This window comes from Dromaius novaehollandiae, chromosome 1, assembly GCF_036370855.1.
Source record: "Dromaius novaehollandiae isolate bDroNov1 chromosome 1, bDroNov1.hap1, whole genome shotgun sequence".
In the NCBI taxonomy this organism is placed as follows: Eukaryota; Metazoa; Chordata; class Aves; order Casuariiformes; family Dromaiidae; genus Dromaius; species Dromaius novaehollandiae.
In genome coordinates, this window is record NC_088098.1 from 29395047 (window position 1) to 29420177 (window position 25131).

The following is a 25131-nucleotide window of genomic DNA, read 5'->3' on the forward strand; positions in this document are numbered from 1 at the left end:
CTTTAGTGTTTGTGCTTTAACATTATTTACTAAATACTGCTGAAAGAGGAAGTCACTCTTTAACATCTTTTTCAGGCATTTCTTCCAATAACAATTATTTCTTGTATCGAGATAGTTCTGAACTAGTTATATTTGGATTAGAGCAGGTCAGAAGAGGGGGAAAGGACAAATATGTCTTACAGTAGAAACTCATGTTTAATCCAATATTCATTGTTTGGTTTTGGCTCTGCAGTAACTCTTCAACTTGATGAGGTCTGTTGGTGTGCTACTGTAAAGAGTCTTGCATTTAATCATCTAAAATGTGTTCCTTCTAGGTCTACAGACAAGACTGTGAAACCTTTGGCATGGTAGTGAAGATGCTAATTGATAAAGATCCTTCATTAGAGAAGTCCATTCAGTTTGCCCTCAGACAGAATTTGCATGAAATAGGTGAGCGATGCATTGAAGAACTCAAACATTTTATTGCCCAGTACGATGCTGCCAATCAAGACTTGTCAGAATCCTTCAAAGAGGGCTCATATTAAGGACAAAAATACACTTTTAGATCCTCTGTAGTGTATACGCCATAATATACAAATATGCTTTTTGTGGGGGAAGAGGAGTTCTTGTTGGAGATCTGAACCCAAGGCCTATGCTCCTCATTGTAGCTAAGATGGCTATACCTTGTTCATTGTGGTATTCACAATTGTATTCTTCCTACCTGTACTTGTTGACATTTATTCCTTTGAAAAGGATATTCTCTTCAATAATGCTGTAAAGTGACAAACTATTTTTGGAACTTTCACACAGTTACCTAGGAAAAAATGTTCAGTCTGATGTATGTACACTTACATTTCAATGTTTAGAAGTGTAACTACAGGCACTGTATTTTTTATTAAAATAACAAGAAATAGTTCTTCATTTGTCAGCTTACTCAGAAATATGTCCTGTTTTCATGATACTATAGGAAGACTTGCAAGATTGTTCACAACTATGATTTAAATTATTTATTATAGTCTAATTTTAAACCTCAGATTCATTCTGTAAAATGACACTAGGGGTTATGCTTCTAGCCTCTGGCTGCCAGAGCCACTTTCCCTGCTTGATGCAAGAAGTGATGAATTTTTCTCCTAATTGCAGGTTCTGCAAATGCCTTTTAAATTTTGGTATTTCCTCTATTGTAAGTCATTACTAGTAAGCAGTATTATGTAGGATGAGTTCCATTTTTCTGTTAATATTTGCAACTAAATATTTCCTTTTTTGTTTTTTGACTACACCTTATCTAGTGTAACTACAGGGCAGCCTCTGAAGAGGGGAAGGTCTATTCCCTTGCATTCTCCCTCTCTCCCCTTCCCCTTTCTCACCACTTTTCATGGGTCAGTTTTAACAATTGTAGGGCTGCCTAATCCCTATTTCTGGCATTAAGAAGGAGTAGGAATTTGGGGTGTCAAGGCAGGTGGGTCAATGGCAGTGAGCAGGACTGTCTCTTTCTTTCGCAAGTCCAAGTTGCCCCAAATTCATTGGCATTTCAAACTTAGATGATTCTGTGTAATGTCTGGACTTACTTCTGACCTGACAGGGTTACTTTTAGTTGGGGACAAAAATGATTGAGGAGTCAAGAGAGTGCCAGTGCTACATGATTGGTTTTCAGACATGCAATATATCTAGGACTCAGTGGTGGTATTCTGACTATTGCATTATGTACAGGCTAACTTTTAATAAGATAGTGGTTTTTATGAACATTTTAGAAATGGGAGAATTTGAGTCATAATCACAAAGAGGTAAGTACAAGCATGATTGGTTTTATACATTTGTACTTAAAGATGTGAAACTCTGTATATAAGGACTAAAGACTAAAGCTCACCAATTCCAAAACGCACAGTATTTTTAAGTGGAAAAAGTCGGTGAATTCAGTCCCCTTATCAAGTAGCTTTTCAGACTTCATCAGAGTGGTTTGCAGAAAGATAAATACGATGGCAATTGTTTTGCATCCACAAGGTACTGTATGTGTCACAGCACCTTACACATGCACATGTTCATCTGGTATATTAAAGAATATATTGCATCAGATTCCTGAGATGCCTGATTAGTTCTAATGTCAGTAGGGTGTGGTTTTGCACTTAGTGTTTGTTGGTTTCTAAGAGTTCACATTGCTCAAAGGGGGATGACCTGCGACTTACCTTGCTGGCAATGGGGATTGTGTGGGCTGCACAGTGAGTGGGAATCAGCTCACTGATCCCACTCAAAAACTAATTTGGAGTGGGAGACAGGGGAAGAGAGGCAACCTGTCGTGGAGTGGTAGCTAGACCTGCTCTGCCCTTTTGGCAGCAACAGGGCTTGTGCAAGATCAGTCATTAAGCCACAGGCAAATCTTCTCTAAGAAATGAAACTGAAGTGCTTCAGTGCTTGCCTGCAGAATGGAGTCTTCAGGTAGTTAATGTTTTTGACTCATTTAGAAACATCAGGGTTTGTACTTTGGGTTAGAAATGCTAAGGAAAAGAATACTGAAATCATATTTAATATTTTTGATTTAAAATGTTCATTGTGACTGTATGTTGTGTTAGGAGTCTCCTTTGTTATCACAGTGAAATTTAATCAGACTTCTAAAAGTATCCAATTTTCAAGTCTGATTATCTATGAAGTAAGACCTAAGCTTACAATATTCTTGGGTTTTTTTCAGATTAGCTATAAGGTCAATAAGATCTTTCAGAAGTTTCTGTTAGGTTGTCCTTGGCTTAATCTGTTTTTTAAAAAATTTGATTAAATTTTACTAATAAACTAAGGAGACTTGATTTTTTTCTAGATGCTATTTCTATGAAAGGCTTAATATGATGTTCTCATTCATGAGTGATAGGTTACTGTTTTTCACGGTTTAATACTTGTCATTATGTTAAATGTTCATGCTTAACCCTTTGTGATGTATGCTTTATGTTGATTTAAGTAAAGTATTATGCCAGTCACTTAACTTAAAAGCAAAACATGTGGCTTTTATTCTTGCTTCCTGTAGAAACAAACATACACTTTGAATTCAATTTCATGTTGATGCAAAAAGTTGTCCTTGGTCTTGTGGACAGCCTTGATGAGGCTCCTAAAAGGGGCAGGAAAGGTAGCTATAGAAGGAACCAGATGCTGTGCTGGTGAAGAGGCAAGGAGTAATTTACTTTCTTCATTACGTTAACTTCTCTTGAAAACAAAACTTACTTTCAGCACTCATGAATGTGTAGATAGCTTTTAAAAAAGGGGAAGAGGAATCGGAAGGAATGGAGCATGGAAATTCAGTGCTGTCTGCTGATGCTGGAGCCTGCCCAAACAATAGCTTTGAGGGATTCTGAATGATCTATTAAATCTCAGTGGGTGACTTGTATCACTATAGCTATAAAGGTAGCTAATAGTGTACATCTACAAGGAGCTGGTCCTTCTGTTTTCTGTGCAGCCTTTCTTCTTTTGATGAGGGGAATGTATGGCCCTAACATCTCAGTTACTATCGTGAAAGTGCAAGCTCCACTTGGAATAACTACTACTTCTAATGATGCAAAACAGTAGTTACAGTTTGGTGACTGTATCTGCCTCTTGTGCAGGTAGCAGGCACTATATCCCTTATCGTTGTCTTTATATTTAAGAATAAAGAATGGATTAGAAGCATTTTCCAAAAGAACTGATCAAAAATAATAAAGTAGAAGAAATCTTTTATGTCAAGCTGAAAAAAAATTTTTATGGTCACCTTTAGGCGTATGATTTTTTGAAGCTGATAATGAAACTGGGTGTTTTGTATTTCTGGTCTTGCTTTGACATGACTCTCTCTTAGCAATCTATTCTTCAGCAAAACAAAGCTTTCTAAATGTTTTCTGATGTTAATTATTTGTGGTCCTGCAGCCCAGCATGGGTACAGGAGAGTGACTTAGGGGAGAGTGACTTGCAGCAGAGCTATCTAAACTAGCACTGAAAAAGCCGCTCGTGCAGTGGAAGAAAATGAAGTTAGAGCACTACTTCCCCAGGCAACACACTGTGCAGGTATACCTTCCTTGAGTAAGTATAGTTCTTAAGGAGAGAAAATAATTTGGAATAGCACAAACTCTCACCTCAGGCTGGAAAGAATAGCTGCTGCTCACAAGGAGAGCAGCGTAATACACTGTAGGTTTGTTAACACCCCTCTTGCCCCACATTCCTGCCTCTCTCTCTCTCACAAATGTGCCTCAAAATTCTTTTCTGAGTAAAACCGAGCACAGTAGAAGGCCTCTATCCACCTCCAGCAGAACCATAACAATATAAAAATGTGTGTGTGTGGCAGGGGAAGTGTCATTAGTGACACCACTCATTTTAAAGTAGCTGGAGCCTTTGCAGGAAGAGAGTGTTCAGAGTTCCCCAGCACTGATACCTTTAGTCTTAACTCATCCTTGTTTTGATATAAGGGCATGGGAAGAGTATCTTTCAACTCAAGCTTATTTTGGGGGTTTAGATGGAGGTAATGTGAAAGTTAACTCTCTGAACATAGCTTGTAACTGACACCCTTTAGAGATCTGAGTTGCACATATACATACATATTTTTTAAGAAGAAAGTATTACCTAGCAACTGAGATGACCTATAGAGAATGTTTGTCATCTTATATGCTTTAAGGCTGTGCACTTTGTGAGTACTACTCAAAAATATGCATATGCTGTATCTCAGAAGAAGGTATAAGATCTGAAGAAATAATAGTGTAGGCATTTCTACACGAGACAGTTACTTGCTCCAACAAGGACACAGCCATAGCAGCAGAGCAGTCTAGTCCTGAGGATCCTAGTCACCCATATTTGGAAACGCAGGTAAGAATAGATGGTCCCAATCACTGTTTGAGCATCTTGGGGAAAGTGTTAACAGGTCAGTGTACCTTGCCTAAAGGCTTGTCAGTGCTGTCTGGCTGGCTGTTGTAATAGTCTTATGCACAAAAGGCATTAGACTACTAAGAAAGCAAGGGCTGCCTAAGCCACCACGGCCACTAGTCAGCCACAGGCCACCCTTTGGCTCGTACTGTGTAGCGTGATGCTACTTTGATCAACTTTCATGTACATAAAACTTGTTTGTACTAGAAAAACTACTGTGGTGAATAGCACCTCTTGGAGTAAAGGAACTTTTGCTTATTTTTCTCTGAGAAATATAAGCTAGTAACTGCTAGTTTGATTTATCCACAGCAACGGATTAGTTTTCTTTGGTGTGAGCAATATCCATGTGTCCATCCCTCACTTCTAGCTGCTTCTATTTCAAGACACTCTACATCCTCAAGGACTACAAACATGGTTGCCAGACTTTTTTTGTAAGAAACATGTTATTTCATTATTTACCTTAGAGGTAGTTAAAAAGCTTTAGCACTTACTATTTTTATTGGCAGATGTCACTATTCACTCAAGTAACAAATTTCTGCCCTTTATTTAAAGCATTATTATATACACTGTCTCTCTCCTTGCTCCACATAGGACTTGACTTAAAGGCAACTTTTGAGATTACCTGCTACTTTCTAAAAAGGGTTTTTTTGCCCCACTTGCATTCTGGAACCACCAAGCATCTCTCTCCCTTTAAGCAGGCCACAGTCAGACACTCTTTGGGGGAAAGGAGGGGAATAACAACAAAACCACATCCACAGGAGTTGCATCTTTGTTGTACTGGTATATTCCATGTTTGTGTGGTTTTTACATTTATATAGTTTACATTTTGCTTGACCCATAAATAACACTTGCAAGATTAAAAGGGCCATAGTTCAGAGAGTATTTACACAGCCCCACCATGCATACAGAGCTTTTAATACCTAATAGACAAAATTAAGATGTTTTACACTAAACATTTAACATTTTTAAACTTAAAACCCCTGACTAAAATACAAGCGATATTTCATCCATAATGCTGCCGTTAAACCCCTAACAAATCTAGCTTGATAGTGTAACAAACTTTTTCAAATTCAGGGATATAAAAATATTCAGCTTTTAAAATTTTAACTGTACAATATGTACATTAGTATTTGCACTGTTAAATTATGAATACACTTTAGGCTATGAAATACTACATTATAAATATCAATGTTTTCAATTTAGAATTGCAGCTAATACATTTTAAAACCTGCATAATGCATTTCAAAAGACAGATATGGAGCCTAATCCTTTAAGCCCTTATGAAAATATTTGTTACATAAGTAGATTCATTGACTTAAATGGCGTTACATGCCTGAGCGAAGTCATCCAGCATTTATACTCTACTCTTTCAACACTATTGGGGTGGAGGAGGCAGAGGAGAGGACACAAAGCACCACTGTTCAGTGGCAGTTACAGTTAGATTTAGACCCATCAAATCCAACTTAGTTCAATTCTAAAATAGCTGAATTAATATCTTCCTTTAGCAGGCAAAACAAAACCCTTACACAGGGTTAGAATTCTTAGGAAAAGAAAAAAGGAGGGAAAAACATGAAAAGTAGAAGTAATTTACTGCTGCTTTAGGATATATCAAGGCCTCAAGCATTTCCACCGTCACATCTGATTTTTGCGTCCTTAATAGAGGACTCTTTGGAAGAGCAGCATTTTTCCAAATAAAAGAAGTTCCAGTTTTTGTAGCAAAACTTGCAGGAGGAAGAATGAGCTTTATCAGTGGAAAATGGGTATAGTGTAGAGCCTTTGTTTTCATGGAGAGAAAAGGAACGTCAAAGACCACCTGTATTGGTAAAGCTACAGTACAGCACAGACATTTTTATTTATGGATCTTTGTTGAATCCCTTCTGTCAGATTAACTAAACATAGGTGAGTAGTGAGCACAAAGTGTCTACAAAACGTCTTTATCAAGAACTGCAGTAACAGTATTTTGACAGCTGAAACAGCTGAAACATAGTATTATAAAGGAATAGGAATATCTGAGCAGATCATCACTTGACATAGTGACATTTCTGAATGTTATTTTTACAATGTAAACTCTGGTGGGATTATCAGTTACACTGGCAAAGCATTAAGAACCTTAGCAACTTGCCTAAGTACAATTATTAATATAAAAAGATGTGGTTCAAACTGTAGCTATAGAGTTGATTGTTTTAACAGTTGGGAAGACCAAATTAAGAAATTATACAATTTTTTCCTTTGTGTCCCCTCTTCTTCTTTGATTTGGTTGTCCTTTGTCCAAACTGAGAACTAGATAATGCAGTAGTCGGACCAGAAAGGTCATCTGTGTAGTATGGATATCTCAGTGATCGTGGCTGTGGAATTGGCTGTCCTAGAAAATATCCTTCCTCTTCAGAATCAGATGATGAGGATGAAGTTGAACACCAAGAGTCCTCTTCATCACCATATAATCCAAAAAATTTATCAACCATTTGATTTCGCAGTGCATAATCAGAAGTAGTATGGGCATACTGTCCATACAGCTCTGCATTTTGAATATATGCCTGAATCTCACGTGAGCTTTTATTTTGAATAAATTTTTCATGATCCTGAGGAGAGTAAAAACGAAATCTCTCTTTTGGAAAGCATCTTCTTTCTGCAGCCAAGTTAAGTGCATTATCTGAACGAGATTTCCTACTTCTTCTACGATGATGATGAGGCCGACTTCCACGCTCTTCAAAATGATAAACACGCCTACGAGTCCTTTCACTCATTGGAGGTTGTCTAATTTCAAGATTCTCATAACTTCCATTATCAATAACATCATCTGAAAACTTTACTTGCTGGGGTCTTGACTGGGACTTAGATCTTCTCAGTACAGGCATATGCACTGGCTTTTCCTCTGGTAACACCTTCTCCTGACACAGTTCTGAGCTCAGACTCTTCAAGGACTCTGTGCTCCGATGGAGCATTGAGGAATTCAGAGTTCCCATGTTGCTCATTTTCTCACAGTCCTCCACCTCTAGTTCCTGGAAAGTTTGCAAGGAATAGAGAGATGGCCGTGGCTTGCCTTCTCCATCCATTGAAGCCCCTGTGGCAGGAGTGAAGAGAGCAGGAAAATAAGAATGAGTAGAGTACCAAAGAGAGAAGTATTACAGTGAAATATGTAGACTGAAATATTAAAAATATCTTTTCACCAAAGCAGGCCTTATTACTGATTTAGAGCTATTCCCAATGGATTAGCTGCGCAGAAGAATAAACATTGTTGATTTTTTTTTAAATTACAAAGAGGCCTTGTAATATCCAAAAAAGGTTTTTATGTAAATATTTTAAGTATTAATATTAATTAGTATTAATATTTTAAGTATTTAAGCTCTGATAATCAAAGAACTAGCTAGCATTAGGACATCAAGATGGGAAGAAGTTCAATGAGTTTAAAATATTTAATCTGCTCTAACACACATACAAATATGCTTCTAAGAGAGAGAATTATTTAAAAATATTCTACAATCCCTGCTTGCCATTTTTAAGGCTAAAATATTTCATGATTCTGGTAATGCTAAATTCGATATTCCAGCTATTTCTACGAGGAAGCTAGGCCTACTTCCTCTCAGAGAAGGATCTTTACACTCAAAGCATCATCAACAGTAAGCAAGCCTGGTTTACTTCAGGTTGTGTCCAACGACCCTTCATTCCCACCACAGTAACTTCGTCTCCCCATGTCATTCCCACGTGCAATACCTCCACAGTTCCTCCTCCCCCCCTCTCCTACCCCCTAAACCTAGCTCCCTTCAGTAGGTTGTTGTGTACTGCAGCATATGGCTGGTTCCGAGCTACACAAGTAGCTGCAGTAACTCATGTTACAGAAGGAAAGGAATGGAAGATTAGAACACCTTTTAAAACTGGTCTCTCATACCTAACTCTCAGGGCTTTTTTTTTGGTGGAGGAATGGGAAAGGGAGGTTAAGTAATATGCACATGCTGCATATCTGACTTTTATCCTTTTGACTAATTTCAATCAAGTTTGACAAGAGGTTCGCAAAAGTGGATTATCAGTGTCTCTTCAGTCAATGCGCAAAACTAATCTCCTAAAGCTCATTTCCTAAGGCTAGAAGGCTACCATCTTCTCAGATTTTCTGCATATTTTTACAGGCAAACCAGGAAATTAACAGAAGCAATTTGTAGAGCCTTTTTAATATTGTTCTTAATATTACTCTAGTATATAATGCAACTTTTTGTACTTAATGTATAAAATTGTTAAACAATAGCATAAACAATTCTTAATTTACTTGAAGTGGTAGTTTGTATATCTAACAAATACATAGCACAAGATCATTCTTACTCTGTTTAACATTATGGGGGGGGGGGGGGGGTTTGTTATAACCAGAGGAGAGAGCTCTGCAGTCTTAATAATTTAAATAGCAGAATTTTATCTTGTAGAAGAATATGTGCTTGATAAAAGCTATCATTGCTTCATCTACAGGCATCCCTTGCTACTAAAGCTTTTTAAAATTGCAAATATAAGAAGTCTTAATTCAAAATATTACAACATACACGCTTTGGTTGACCTCTCTATCAAAACCGTTTGATTTTTCCCCTGTTACCTGTTATGTTAGACAAAGCCAAAGAATCCATTGAGTCTCGAACACTTTGCTCTTGCTTTTTCAGATCAGACAGACACTCCAGTGAACCTTCATACCATGGTGTTTGGTCATGTTTGTATCCTGCAGCCCCATGTTCCATGTCTAACTCCTGGATTTTTCTGCTGCTGGCAGGGCCTGGATGGCTGCCATATGCAGAGTCACCCAAGCCATCCTGCGACTGAGCCCAGTACATGTCTGACTGATACTTTTTACTTGCTAGGCTTGGATTATTTTTTTTCAGGTCCAGCTTGCTCTTGACTATGTTATCAGAAATCCAGTGTTCACTTGATCTAATGTTTACTTCAGCAGGCTGCTGGAAGAGGCTTTTATCACCAAACTTCAGAAGAAGCTGAGTCATGTAGTCTTCATGTTCAGCCCATTCTTCAGGGTCTTCAGGCATTTCTTGCTCTACTCTTCCTTTCCAGAAGTCTTCATTAACAAAGCCTGCCCCTTGCCTTGAAAGGCTTAAATCATCCAGCTTACGAGAAAGAGTATCATCAGCGTTGCTTGAAAGACCGGGAAATTTGTAATTGAGGGCTGGTGACAAAAGGAGAGACTGGCGGCACTGGTCAGCCGACCGGCTGCTTTTTCCCATACGAACACTCCTCCTGGAGTCTCTTGATCGAGCAGACTGAAATGCAGAATCAGAAGAGTCGGAGGCATGAACATCCTCACCCAAGCTGCAGGTTTTTGAGCAATAAATCTGCCCTTGCTTTGGAAGGAAGGGGCAACCAAGCAAAGAGGTCTTGCACTGAGCACAGGAAAAGCAAGTCTCTGTGGCATGCCAGTGCTGTCCATCATAGGTCATCTGAGCATGGTCAACACCTAGAAAGGGAGAAAAAGCAATACTTTGGGTTCTTTAAAGAAATTGCTTGCACAATCCAGCACTTGAAATGTGAAATTGGATTATAAATTGGCTCATAAATTGGCCTTCACTTAATTTTTAAGTTTAGTACTTAAAAAGGGCATATTTACCAATGTGTTCTCCACAGGTCTCACAGTATTCTGCATAAAGAGATTCAAAACAGTTACAGCAGAATGGTCTTCCATCCTTCATGATGTATCTCTGTCCACCCAGGATCGTTTCACACTCAAGGCAACAGAAGTGTTTCATGTGCCAGTGGCGACCCTCAGCTTCTGTACACTCATCAGCAAAAATTATCTTCAAAAAATAAAAGCAAACTTTTAGTTAAGTGGTCAAATGTCACCTTAGAACTCAGAGCAAGTAAAGTATCCAGTTTGTACAGTTAACAGACCAAATAATTCAATTTTATTTAGCTGTATTATGAATACAAAGATAGAAACAAAAATCTTCTGTGGTACTCTAATCTCTTTTTTTAAACAACAAAGAATTAAGAAGAACTATACTTTGTAAAGCAGAAAAATAAATGAGAACATAAGAACTTGAACAATTGAAAAGGCTGCTATTATGAGGGCATCCTGGAATATCTGTACAGATCCTTTTTCTAATTCAGTCTATAAGATTCAATTATAGTTACAAACGTGTATGCATTTTCTAAATACCATCACATTGCTTGCGATATTGCTGGTTTTACAAGAAATGAAGCAACGCTCAGCTTTCAACCATATTAAGCAACAAAGACTCTGGTGCATAAAAGGGATGCATTTAAAGCTAGTAATTGCCCAAATAAGTGATGCAGTTTGTTAACTGAGCAATAACAGATTTGTGGATTGACATAAAATGTAAATTATTTACCTCATCACAGGCTGAACATCGGGGTTTAAGAAGTTCAGCATGGTGTCTGCCACAGTGAATTTTTCCATCTTGGTAGAAGTAGATTAGGTCAACGAGAAGCTCATTACATGTGAAGCATACAAAACATGATGGATGCCAGCACACACCAGGCCCAGCCCTCGAGGCAAAGACTGCAACTTCACCGCCATTTACTTTTGTACCACACTAGGAACAAAACCAGAAAGTGAACACACTTCCCATCCCAGACAACTGGCCTCGGACACACACTTAAGCTAAGTACAAAACACCAAACCCAGTACGCAGTTTTTATTTCAAAATTTTGACAAAAGAGAAAAAAATATTCTCAATCTTAGGATAGACAAATTCTGTGCATCAACAAAATGTTTATGAATAGAAGTTTACTTTATACATAGAAATAATTGTGCATGTATTCCTGTTTTTCATGTGTATTTGTTTTAATAGGAGTCAGCAGCAGTTTTTTGGAGTAGGAAATGCATCAAATATTCAGTACATTCCTAGTATCAAAAGTTGTGTTTTGTTTAAGCAAGCACTACCTTCATTATATTTATAGGCAGCTTTAAGAATATTCTGATTTTTTTTTCAGAGCTCAGGCATAGACAGAGATAAGCTTACATTTAATATCAAGATATTGAAGTCTTAAATTATTCATCCTGCTAGTTCACTTGTGGCACTAGTGGTCTATTACCTGCTCACAAACTGCATGCATCACTGCTCTTGAGAGTAGTTTAATAGTGCCTCTCCCGAGTGCCTCCTTTTTGCGCTGAGAACTAAACATCTGCAGTTCCTTCTTTTCTTCTTCACTTAAAGACTGACAGTATCTCACCTTCCACAAAAAATACAGAACTTATTTTAGATAATAAGATTTTTAAATAATATATTAATAACTAAGCACACATGTGCAACACATCAGGTATGCTGGCAATCATTATTAAACTTTTCCAACTTGTCTTCTCTACAGTCTTTACTTCTAGTTAACATGGCACAATACGAGCCTAGTATTGAGACAGATTTTGCACTACAGGAAAAAAAGATACCAAATGAAGAAGTGGTCTAGGCAGAAAATAGTATTTTAAAAAGCCATACCAAAAACTGTTGCTATCCTAAAATAATTGAATGAAGCTAAATCAGATACAGCCATAACAGAGTCATTTAGATTTATGGTTAAATGCCCACAATTAAACTAAGTATTGCAGTATACACAAGATCTTAAGTACTGACACCCCCGCCTTCACCCTCCCCCCTCAAAGGGCTTGTTTGTTATTTCCACTTCTACCCCAAATTACACTGCATATCTGAGATGGGAAGCTTTTACTATCACAAAGCATCCTTTTTGTGTGCTACAATGAAATTCCAGGAATTTTAGGTTCCTGGTAATTGGTGGGTGGCTGCAAACACTATAAAAATCAACTTGTGTGAAGTTTATTGCGCTGACACCAACCCTCCTAACAAGAAAAGGCAGTATCCTTCCAGACAGCTCTTATCTGAACGCAAGTGAAACATGCAGCTGAACAATGGCCTCAGTGTACACGCCATGCTGTTTTATAGGTTAGATGCCATTACAAGCAATATTTTAGGCTTGTCATAAATACACAGGCAGGTAATTCTCCATGTAAAAGCAACAAGACCCAAGTCGTGACCATTCATCTGCGAGTTCCATATTTACCTCATTATCGTGGGGTGGCAACTGAAACAGGAGTTGTTTAATTCTGTGTTTCTCTCCAGGGCTGTTAATGTAAGGGACCTTGTCCTCTGGCAAACAGGCAAAATACAGCTGTACCTGAACAGGAGGTATGTAGAACTCAGACCAAGAGACACATATCACCCAAACCCTGTAAGCATCCTTCAGCTACTGTTTTATCTCAAGTCTTATTTACAAAGGAAAAAGGATATGCTACAGTAGACCCATGACAGGATTTGTGCTGAAAATACGAGACCCAGATGAACTAACTCAGCAAACCTGAATTGCCTCCGATATAGCTAGCACCCAGCTGCTGAATTGCTTTTCTGGAATGCAATTTGCAGTGACAATTAGGGGTATCATAAATTATGCACATTTAACGTTCTCGTTATTCCCACCCCCTTCGGGGCTGGTCAACAAGCCCGCTGAAATTCCAAGTCCCCTTCTGCAATTTACCACACAAGGCATGAAGCTTTCCAGAAAACAGCCACTATATAAACAAATTTAATTTGCTCTGTGCATTTTACACATTGTTGAGACAAAAGCTGTTTTGTAGTCCCCTGCTGATCAGGTTCATCCCAAGCATCAGCTTTCATTGCTTCCATGTGAGCTTTGTTTGGTAAGAGGACAGAAACACCCTTCCCTTGGGAGGAGGCTGGATCCAGCCACATTTTAATCAGACACAAATTAACTATGAAATTTTCATGGGCTGCACACGCACTCTAAACCTACTTGAAAATATTTTCAGACCAATCTCCACTCATTTTTTCAGAAGAAAATTATGACAGGAAAACTGTAATGAATGCTATGACAAAGCCCAATGGCAGAAAATATTTTTGTGGAACAGCTACAGATTTATTGTTTTTCCTATGCAGTTTCCAGCTTGTCACAAGGCCTGGGGCTGTAAATAAGACCTGACTATCGGCAAAAATATTACTTGCCATCCAGATTTAAATAATGCTTAGGTCAACAGCTTATTACTGTGCAAGATAGATGAAAAAGACAGTAATCAGTCACTTGACTCAGGAAGCAATCAAAATTATATGGGAAAGCTTGTATGAAACATTATTTGGCTTTCATTTATCTGAAATTTAAACATCAAGAGTCTACTGTAAGCCCACTTACTACTGATTGTATTTCAAGAAACTGCACGTTGTTAGCTTTTCCTGTAGCATGAGAAGAAGCTTTTAAAAGACACTTTATGCCCATTTCTCAAGTTTTCAAAATATGTCTATTCTTCCTAAAAGAGAATCTGTAGTAAGTTTCAGTAGGTGGGATACGAGGATATTTTACTGAATTTACTTAATTGTTCTGGCTAAACGTTAACTTGCTGTTTTGTTTTTACCTCAGATTCATGAGGATCCTTATATATGCTAAAGTAAGTGATAAAAATAATTTCACCAAAAATAACAATGTATTTGCCATTCCTGCTGACTTGTTACTTTATTCATGCTTAAGAAAAATCTCTGCATAGTGAAAAGGATGCATCTTTTTTGCCTTCATAACTATGGACTCTGTTAGCTGACCAGCTGAATGAGAGTTGCTCTCTCTCCTTTAATAGAAAGTCACTGTATCCATTTAACACTGAAGTTCAACTTCTGGATATTACTGAATACACAGCTTCAGTACAATTGCAAGATCGTTAAAGGAATACTATTGGAGTTTCATTTAAATCATGCAGAGCAACTTTCTCGTTGATAATTTTGCTTGAACTCCATTAGCATTACACTCTAACGGATAAAGAAGAAAGGGGAGAGGGAGAAGGGAACAGCCCAACCAACTCTCAAGACGCAAGGGTCAGCTCCAGTGGACGTACAAGAGAAATCCTGGCATGAATAAATAGCAGACATACAGCTATTTAAACAAATGTAAAATATGTAATTGTCACAATGACAGAATACTTACATTTCTATGTGCTATAGTAACATACATTTTCTAGATGTCAAATCTCTAGTTATTTAGGCAGAGGGTTGTACAAAACCAGTTAAATACTGGCCAAATAATACAATGCCACAAGGTATGCCCTGAGCTTTAATTTAACCGAAGAACTTATTTAAAAGAGAAAGTAAGCATTTTCTGTGCTGCTTTGACTCTACAATATATACTTGTGTGACAAACATTTATTGAAAAATCTTGACTAAAAATATTTTTTGATATATAAATTCCTGAATGACCAGGATTTTCAGCTCCCTTGAGACCATCTCACTGGAACAGGAAACAAATACAAGAAGTTAGAAGTTTTAAGAATATATGTAAGACCTTCTGCAGGGTATCACTCTCTGAGACAGTTCTTATTATGGTTGTTTTAAAAATAAAGAGCCAAAATCTGTACCTGCTCTGGTCTAAGGCCTGGTGGGACCCAGGCATATTCTTCCAAGGCACAGCCAGAGTCATCATCAGATGTCGAGCTTCGCTGACACCCAAAAGCAAGACTGTTTGCTTTGGGCTCCATCTCCAATGACATAATGTAAGTGTGAAGCGTTAAATATTTCAGCTGCAGTTCATCAAACAATTGATCTGGAGAAAGAGACTACCAGAGTGTTACTTAATTTGAACATGCAGTGACTATCAGTGTAAATAATCTTACAACAGTTTAGTATTCATTGTGTTACGCAGAATACAAAATTATTGAAGTATCATTACAACTTGCTACAATCAAAAAAACAAGGAAAAGAAAACTAGACACACACCACCGCATTTATCACGACACATATTTCAATATTAACACGTTGTCTTCTGTACTTCTGCTTGTTTTGAAACATTGCAGGTTAAGGAAAGACTCATGTTGAGCAGATATTAATAAAATGAATGACGTGAGTGCTTTTTGAAGTCACTATCAATCCAGCATCACAGAAGGCTTGTCCAAAACTAAAGAAATTCTTGGGGAAAGACAGTTGTGTAATTAGTATCCTGTTTTTAACAAGGTAGGCACAAAGCGAGCAGTGAAAGCCTGTTAGATTCTTCTGAGAACTTTGTTTCAGCTGTATCAGAGCATAAGGGCATTGGTCCAGTTAAATATCTGAAATTCAATTATGTCAGATTAGGCTCAGTAAAATACATCATGATCATTCTGTTAATTTAAAACCCTATAGGGACATGCTTCCACTGATTCACGAAGTCTACAAAGTCTAGTATCAGTGGGACCATTTTGAATCAAAACTGACAAAGAAGGTTCTAACCAAGATCTATAACATTCTGCAATAAAAAACTTAAGATAAATGTTTTATGCTAATTTTAGCAGAAGTTTCTAGGAAATTCTGAATAGGAATTTCCGAGAAATGCAGATCACTATCAAAACCAAGGAGGATGTATTTTGCCACAACCGACATCCTGATCACCTGGGGTTAGAAATAAGCAGTACAACATTACAAATAAGCTGCATGTTCCCTGTTTCAGGCAATTTTTTCACCTATTCATCTAAATATAGATGCCATTTTATCTGTGCTAGATTTGAGCTGTAGGCCAGCTGTAGAAAATTTTCATCACCTTGACATATAAGCTTGCTTTTGGATCTAAAGGAGAGAGCAAACTAAAAAACTTCTGGCTCATTTCACATTACGTTACAGGTCTCATCACCACCATATTAGAAAAATCAAGTTACTGCTAGATCACAGGTGGAAGAAAGTTTGAGATCTAGTATCTGACTAGGCTGCTTCTTACACAACCGGAGTTTCTCCTTCAGGAGAGGCATGAGGTACTGGTCAGTGCCAGACACTGTTTATTCAGTACAGCATTCCTCATGTAAATCCACACCTGCTCAATGAAAAGTGGCCGTACGCACACAAAGAAAAAAAAATACACACTCACAGAAATGACGATATTTAGTATTACACATTCTATCTATCCCTGTTTTCAATACATCTATACATTCCCACATCCAATGAAAAGAGATGGAATTACCTAATTATTCCACTGGGCTAGTGCTCAAAAAATTTAACTAAAGATTTTTGTTAATTTTATTCCAAAGCTTCTTGTTTGAAAATATATGTGCTATTTTGAATGTACTGCTAAGATGCCAATGCACCATCATTGCACTGCATAGCTGCACTGTAATAAAAGATTTATTTATTATTTTCTGAAGTAAGCAAACCTGCAAACTTCCTCTAAGAACAGTGTATTTCTACAAAGCTTGACAGAAATCAAGCAAATTTCTAAAATCTTACTCTGGTTGAGCAACCAAAGGCTAGCAAAACAACTTTTTACACAGAATCACAGAATGGTTAAGGTTAGAAGGGACCTTTAGAGATCATCTAGTCCAAACCCCCCCTGCTCAAGCAGGGTCACCAAGAGCAGGTTGCCCAGGACCATGTCCAGACAGCTTTTTAATATCTCCAGACAAGGAGACTCCACAGTCTCTCTGGGCAACCTGTGCCAATACTCAACCACCCTCACAGTAAAATAGCTTTTCCTTATGCTCAGATAGACCTTCCTGTGTTTCAGTCTGTGTCCGTTGTTTCTTGTCCTGTCACTGGGCACCACTAAAAAGAGTCTGGCCCCATCCTCTTGACATCCTCCCTTCAGATTTTTAAATGCACTGATAAGATCCCCCTCACTCTTCTCCAGGCTGAACAGTCCCAGCTCTCTCAGCCTCTCCTCATATGAGAGATGCTCCAGTGCCTTAATTATCTCAGCAGCCCTTCACTGGACTCGCTCCAGTAGTTCCATGTCTCTCTCGTATTGGGGAGCCCAGAACTGGACACAGCACTCCAGATGCAGCCTCACCAGGGCTGAGTAGAGGGGGAAGATCACTTCCCTCGACCTGCTGGCAACTCCCTCTTCCTAATGCAACCCAGGATACCACTGGCCTTCTTGGCCACAAGGGCGTACTGCTGGCTCATGATCACCTTGTTGTCCATCAGGACTCCCAGGTCCTTCTCCTTTCCAGCAGGTCAACCCCAGCCTGTACCAGTGCATGGGATTATTCCTCCCAGGTGCAGGACTCTGCACTCCCCTTTATTGAACTCCATGAGGTTCCTCTCTGCCCATCGCTCCAGCCTGTCCAGGTCCCTCTGGATGGCAGCACAGCCCTCTGGTGTATCAGCCACTCCTCCCAGTTTTGCATGATCAGCAAACTTGCTGAGGGTGCACTCTGTCCCTTCATCCAGGCCAGTGATGAATAAGTTGAACAGGGCTGGACCCAGTATTGACCCGCGAGTACACCACTATTTATGGATCTCCAACTAGACTTCGTGCCACTGAGCACAAGCCTCTGAGCCCTGCCACCCAGCCAGTTTACCTTTACTTCACCAAATTACAATCTCTGTAAAGGAAGGCAAGGAGAAAGACTCCTGTATTTGCTATTTTGCATATTAACAGCACCCCAGACAGGTAGACTGTATCCCCACTAATTAATACATTTGACATCACTTCATCCTAAGAGACCTTTCCCTCATTTCCTCTTCCACTGTTGAGGAGCTGACCTTTTAAAGTAATCATTTTCAAGAGGTGTAAACCACTTGTGGTTAGATAGCTAGTGGAAGACAAAGCCGTTGGTACACATATTCATTGTCACTGAACAGACAGCATTAATGCCACTGCCTTATTTGCTATTACAAAAGCGAGTGACAAGAAGGCAAAGATGGTCTATTGAAAAACTAATATTAACGGAATTAACAAACAAGTCTCTAATAGCTCACTCTTGAATATCTGAAGTACAAAGACAGACATCCTGGTGCACACTAGATCCCCAGAATTAATTTCCTTCAGAAACAGATACTAAGATCTTGTTGTTACAAAAGATTCAGAACTGTTTCCCGTCTCCACATACCAGCCGAAATGAAGTCAACCATCAGGTATGTTTTGTTGTTATTGTTTCTATAAAACTGGGGGAAAAAAGAGAGAGAGATGAATACCAGGAGAGAGTTGAGAAATGACTGTTAACAAAGAAAAGCGGTGCTCACTGTGCAGGAGGACTGTGGTGCTAGGGTTAGCATCTTGTGTCCCACATCATGTATGCCCAATTAAGTCTGAAGTATAAAATCACCCTTTGTTGCAGTCAGTATTACTGAGAAGTCCAAGTCCTTTCTAAGATGATCTTAGCAGTAAGTGTACTGTTTCACAGTTCCCCTTTAGAGTAAGGCAGATTGTTGGTTTACAATAAAGCATCACTAACTAGCTGAAAGCTAAGGGGATATTTCCAGTTCTTATGTCATTGTGTCGTAAGAATTTGTGTTGATCAAACTGCTGCTTTTCAAGAACTGGCTCCTGCCCAATAACCCACAAATAGAAGGAGTCACAAGGTGAAACACCTGCGTCAAAGCTTCCCCAGGCAGCCCTATCTCAACTGCACCACGGGACAGCAAGTCTGCAAGGTAACTCAGCCTAGGAGCCGCACTCAGCTCTGCCACTCCTGAAACACTCAAGGTATACCTGCGAATTGCTAACAGGATATTCAAAATCACGTCAAGTAACAGATTAGTTGTTTAATCTCGATTGTTCAAAAACCTCTAAGATCAAAAATTAACTGCTCTGGCTTACTTTTTCCACTTGAAAGAAAAGGCAAAAAACCCCTTACAAAATGAATGTACATTAACTTTTCTGAGGATTTTTGAACCCTAAGGTTACATGCTACTTCTGCTTAGCACCAACACTGCTTGGTAATGTTAGGATTTCAAGTATGCCAGAGATACACAAATGCAGGAGAGTTGCCTAATTCCAAAAGGAGACAAGGCTCGATAAGCGGGACCATGCTGCTTTTCCACCAAGACTCATCCTGTCTGGGTCACCACGTTTACATATATATTTCAGACATCCAGTTCTCCAGCTCTAACAGGAGAAAAACAGACACCATAGGCCCATCAGCCCTCTAAAAGAGGGCAGGTTGAAAGCATGGGTGGTGGAGAATAAAGGGAAAATACACCTTCAAAACCACAAAACAAACCATACAATCTGGGTGCTCCTCTCCAAATAGGAGGATCAGAAATGTTAAAAGTGAGGCTCATAAATCTCAGTGAACTGAGATCCCTCAAAGGACAGCACTCACTTAAAAAAATGTTATCATAATGCTAACACTAAGTTAGCTACAAATTAACCGACAATACACCATGTATCAATATTACAAATATCGTGGTGCTGCTGAGAGCGAGGCTTCTGAAGAGAGCACAACTTAACAGCCAGCTATTTGCAGAACTATTTTAGCTATTACTTGTTTAGAAGTTCTCCTTCCTCTCCTGCTCAAGTGGAATTTGGTTTGCATTTTAAAACTACAGGGTTCAGGAGACTTCCTCCCACCCCCCAACTGCACTCATTCTTCAAAGTGACCTGTTTAAAATGATTACATCCTAAGGAGGACTCAGATGAATATAAACAACAGCTGAAAAAATAAATGATTTGTGAAGGATGATTAGAAAAGAGGTCTTTCTATTCATGCCATAACATCCTCAAAATACAGCAAATGTGTTTGGTTTTGCTTTTTCAAAGTCTATATAACATTTTGAAGTTTCGCCTCTGTTCAAATGCTATCTCGCAAATAAAGCTTCATAGCCTACAAGGAGATATTTCACTGGCAGCTTGACAACTATGAATTACATAATTGAATCAAACAACTAAATCTGATTTAAAAAGAAAAGCGATTAATACATTTTTTTTCCACTGCTGTATTGAAATGACCATATATGACAAAGTTCTCAGAGGTCAGAAATAAAGACAAACTGCACTCCTAATTATAAATCCACTGGTACATAAAATATTAGGCTGTCATAAGTGAAGCAAAGCTACTGTTGAATCCAATACGAAGGTTATCCTTATGCTAGGTTTTCCAGCTCACTGATTATGTCCCACTGTCACCTCTGGCCACATAGAAGAGGTCATGATTTGTGAGCACAGTTAGACAAACATCTCCTTGCCCATCCCCTGCTGTTTTACTCTGTCCTGCAGGGCAAATTGTTTAACAGCTTTTTTGTTAGAATGCTTGTTAACAAGGCTACAGGGGATGCAAGATGCATATCACACGCACCCATTCACAGCAGAGGGCAAGGAAGGCCCAAGGAGTTCAGATTATCATGGCCAGCCCATTCACCTGCTTATTTAACCCCTAATGCATCATAGCTACACTAGAAGAGGAAGGGTGTGGTACAGCAATAAAGCGCCATACAATAAAGATTAATAATTTAAAGATGTATTACACAAACGATCAGAAAGTCCTATTCCCTAGCCACAATATGAGTAATATATTCCCAGGCAGTACTTGACAGCTCTATACTTCAGAAACTGCAATCCAAATTTGGATAGCAGAATTTGGATCAGCACCAGCACACAGCAACTTCTTCAGCTGCTGGATTAATTTACTAACTAATGTGCAAAGAGCCGGGGGGGAGGAAGGAAGCTTGTGTACTTCACCATTCAACAGATTTTAGAGGGACCCAAGAAGACAAAAACTTTTTTTAACTATCAGCCCATGAGCAAGGACCAACAGAAGAGTTAAATAATCTTCTCTCGCATTGCAGGCCAGAGATCACTTTCCCAACTGGAAGTCTAACAATTCTTTTCATGGGATTTTCTTTCCATGAATAATGCCTTCTGGAGCTGCAAAGACAGACTGCTTGAAGTTAACAAAAGGAGGAAGCGCTAGCACAAAGCATCGCCCCGTGCCAGAACATCTTACTCGGAGGTATCGCGTCTGGCAGAGCCGGCAGAGGCACGGGCACCAAAGCAGCAGCCGAGGCAGCAGTATCCCGGGGCATCTTTTCTCCCCGCTCTCCGTCAGAGGGTGCACAGATTCAGAAAGAAGGAAATCTAGCCTTTACAGTCTCCCATTGATTTTTTTTTAAATTCTGTTTTAAACAGCAGCCAGACTTTACTCCAATGTACACATATACTCAGGTTTCACCCCGTCACCTGTTGGCTCCTGAACAACACCCTTCTTTGTTAGAGCTCACAGCCCTCATTTGAGACAAGTTTCCAGAGAAAACACCTCAAGAAAGTGTTCAGTAAGTCGCAAGACTGGAGCTGTAAAAACAAAATTCCGCGCATAGCCCAGTTGACTCTGACAGATAAGTTCAAGCGTACGAGCTCATCTCGAAAGAGCCAGACCCGACGCCTTCCCGGGCAGGTAGGAGAGCTCCGCGCCCGGGCTTCTCCGCCCGGCAGAGCCCCACGGCGCCCCGCAGGCCGGTACCCCCCGGCCTTCCCAGCTCCCACCGGCCGTAACCAGGCACCAGCACCTAATTAGTCTCTCTCGCAGGCAAGCTGGACGACTAAGCGAATACAAGACACTGCAAATTACCTCTTAAAGAAATAATAATAGCGGGGCGCAGAGGCGAGCAGCAGGAGAAGCGAGGCAGGGAGAAGACCGGGCAGCGCGGCGCACCCCTGCGGCCCCGACCCCGCTCCCCCTCGCTGCATTTGCTATTTTAAACCGAGCCCCTTTCCCCCGTGGCTGCAAATAGCAACAGACCCGGCGAAGCGTCCGGAGTTTCCCCGGCCCCGGCGGGGAGGAGAAGGGCGACGGCGGAGGCGGGCGGCAAGCGGCTCCGGCAGGGGCCGGGACCGGGCTCCGTCCCGGCGCGGCGGCGACAGCGACGCATCCACCGCGGCGAGCTCCTCACCACGGGCCGGGGCTCCGCGGGCAGGTCACGGCGCCGAGCGCAGCCCCGCGGAGGAAGGGGGCGGCCGTGGCGGTGGGGGCTCGCCCTGCCCTGCCCTGCCCCTGCCGCAGCCGGCAACGCGGCCCGCAAGCTACCTGCGCCGCCCCCGCCGCGGGCCGAGCACGGGCCCACGGACCCCCGCCCTGGCCCCGGGCTGCCGGGCAGGGCAGGGCCGGGCCGCCTCCCCCAGCGCCGCTTCCCCGCGCGGGCAGAGCCTCTCACCTACCTCCGCGCCCGCGGCCCCGCTCCGCATCGCCGGCGGGCGCGGAAGGAGCCCGGCGCCCGCGGCTCCTCCCGGGGCGGCGCGGCGGGGGGCCGGCAGCGGGCAGAGGAATTTGGCAGGAATTTCTTCCACCGGCGATCGTCTCTTCGAGGCGCTACCCGAGGGGAGCGGCAGGGAGGCGCCTCTCTGGCCGCCGGTGCCGGGAAGGAGCCTCCCCCGAGGCCGGACGGCCCCTGGCCCGGCCGCGCGTTTACTCGAGGGACCGAGCGTTTGCACAAGCCGTAAATTTCCGCGCGCGGCGAACATGTGTTTTAACGACCGCGCTTTTGTTCGCCTTTATACCCGGCGCAGGGCTCCCCCCCCCGCCGCACCGCGGGAGCCTCCTGCCCCGGGCCGGCCGCGCCCGCCGCCGCCCCCCGGCCGCCGGGCACGCGAGCGGGCAGCGCCTCACCCGCCCCCGGCCGCTGCCAGACCCGCACCCCCTGCAGCCGGGGCAGAGGAAGGCAGCAGCGCCCGGCGGCCGTTCGCACATCGTGAGACAGGGCAGGGAAGGGGCTCCGGCCTGAGCTGACGCTTAGGCACGACCCCCCCCTCCCCCGGCAGCCCTGTCCGCAGGCCTGGGAGACCCCTGCCCCCCAAAAACAAGCCTTTGAAGGCTTGTCTTTGAACAAGACTTTGAATGACCTCTGTACTGTCTGAAACAAGCAGCATCAGTGCTCTCCCAGCCGACGGGAAGGCAGAGGAATCAAGCTCCCACTGCTCCTTGCATTAAAAAAAAGAAAGCAGCAGCACACAGAGGAATTAAGGACTCTGAGAAGAACAGGAAACCAGCTGATCGCTGGACCATAATCAGGACCATGACAGACAGTGGTCTATAAGTGCCATTATAGGCATGCCTTGAGTGAGAAAGGGGCCTCCAAGCCCAGGCGTATTCATGGAAGTGTAACATCCACATCACCCGGGCTACCAGGACATTTTCTAAATGCTTCTAGACAAACAACTGTCAACTACAACGGCGGGTAGAGTGTCACTATAAAAAGTAACCAAGAAGGATCTCCCTTGCAGTGCACAGCCAGGGAGCTGCCTGCTGCACATATGTTTCTGCACCCAGCTGAACAATGAGCTCTATTGTAAGTCTGAGAATTAAAACTAGACAAACATGTTGCTGTAAATAGCTTGGCAAAACGAATAGCCCACTGGTCGCACTCTGGACCGTGGCGCTCCTGCTCGCTGAAGTGCCAAAGAGCACAGATGAGAAAAATAACATTGGCATTTATTGGAAAGCAGAGATCAGAGCCATACGTGTGAAGTCTATACAGCTGTAGCGCTGGTCAGACAAGAGCGCTGCTAAGCCAGGCACTCCTGGCTGGCTGCCAGCCTTGACTCCATCCTCGACAATAAATTTTCAAACAGGGAGGAACCGCGGACATAGTTGTCACTTTTACTTCCTCGGCATTTAAAAGGTGTAGCCTTTCCTCCAGCTTTGACAAAAAAAGCTCCGAAAGCCAGTTTGTTTGGCTTCAAAGACTGGTAGGCCGTTTCCTCTACAGAACTGTGAATTTAACCGTGAACACCTAGGTCAAATTTCCTCCTTCCTCTTTCATACTGCTCTTTGTTTCCCTTGGGAAGTCATTATCAAAGCTAATTTATTAGCGCTGTATCTCTGGGTCAAAGAAGCGACCCCACTCGCTCTCAGGCAGAAGGGGCGGCAGGAACTAAGCCACCGAGCTCCCGGGCCGCTGCTTGCACGCCCAGCGCCGACGCCTGCACGAGGGCGCAGGCCGGAGGCGGACGCACCGGCACCCGAGGGTCTCGCAGCCACTGGGGGCTGCTGGGCCTATTGTTGGGGCCCTACATAGGCCCCACGATGAGGCAGTTCGCAGGCTGTTAGCGCCTCCTGCGAGGACTAAACCTGAACGAGACAGACTCGACCCCCAGGGTTGCAGAGGAGAGGCCGCTGGGGCTGAACGGCGCCGCTATCGTCAAGGGCAAGGGCGTTCAGAGTGCCGCTTCAGGTCTGGTCACAGCAGCCGGCACCCCTGGGTGCCCCCGGCCCGGCCCAGCTTGGCCTGGCCTGGCCCCACTGCGGCAGCCCGGGCAGGGCAGCACAGGCATGGCTCTGCAGGGCGAGCACAGCGTTATATCCGGGCTAGGCAGCAGGCTACGGGCTCCACAGCCTGACCCTCTGCATTTGGGATGCTCAGCTGCCCAGTGGGGTATCGGTGTTGTGCTTTGAGGCAGACCCTAATCTCAACCTGGCCAGAAAAAGTCTTTGGCCTCCTCCCAGATGCACACTCCTCCCTTGTAGTACCAGATCGGCAGAGCTGATCATATCACCAGGCACAGCCAGAGACAGAAATGTGTCCTGATGGACCAGTACGGCATTTAGGTCCTGGGCTACCTGATCTAATGTTGCAAAGCCTATCCCAGATTAACAGCATTAAAAACAACTTATCA

At 42.0% G+C, this 25131-nt stretch overlaps 2 protein-coding genes across 6 annotated transcripts in view; one reads left to right on the forward strand and one right to left on the reverse strand.

Annotated features, from left to right (window-relative positions):
* Nucleotides 1-895, forward strand: part of PPHLN1 (periphilin 1) — a 75971-nt gene extending 75076 nt beyond the window's left edge. For both annotated transcript variants that reach the window (XM_026117739.2, XM_026117740.2), the window contains exon 10: nucleotides 315-895. In XM_026117739.2, the coding sequence (XP_025973524.1) occupies nucleotides 315-524 (210 nt within the window). In that variant the 3' untranslated portion in view covers nucleotides 525-895. The remainder of the gene's footprint in view (nucleotides 1-314) is intronic.
* A 4705-nt stretch (nucleotides 896-5600) lies between these two features.
* The window catches only part of PRICKLE1 (prickle planar cell polarity protein 1), a 73975-nt gene continuing 54444 nt past the window's right edge, over nucleotides 5601-25131 (reverse strand). Inside the window, exons 1-8 of one of the 4 annotated variants that reach the window (XM_064507940.1) lie at nucleotides 22678-22719; nucleotides 15200-15397; nucleotides 12853-12966; nucleotides 11875-12012; nucleotides 11169-11372; nucleotides 10427-10613; nucleotides 9413-10276; nucleotides 5601-7900 (exon numbers count right to left, since the gene is read on the reverse strand). In XM_064507940.1, coding sequence (XP_064364010.1) covers nucleotides 7044-7900; nucleotides 9413-10276; nucleotides 10427-10613; nucleotides 11169-11372; nucleotides 11875-12012; nucleotides 12853-12966; nucleotides 15200-15397; nucleotides 22678-22704 — 2589 coding nt within the window. In that variant the 5' untranslated portion in view covers nucleotides 22705-22719 and the 3' untranslated portion in view covers nucleotides 5601-7043. Of the gene's footprint in view, nucleotides 7901-9412; nucleotides 10277-10426; nucleotides 10614-11168; nucleotides 11373-11874; nucleotides 12013-12852; nucleotides 12967-15199; nucleotides 15398-22261; nucleotides 22407-22677; nucleotides 22720-25131 lie in introns of those variants that run through there. The other 3 variants (XM_064507944.1, XM_064507942.1, XM_064507947.1) reach the window with 3 other exon arrangements.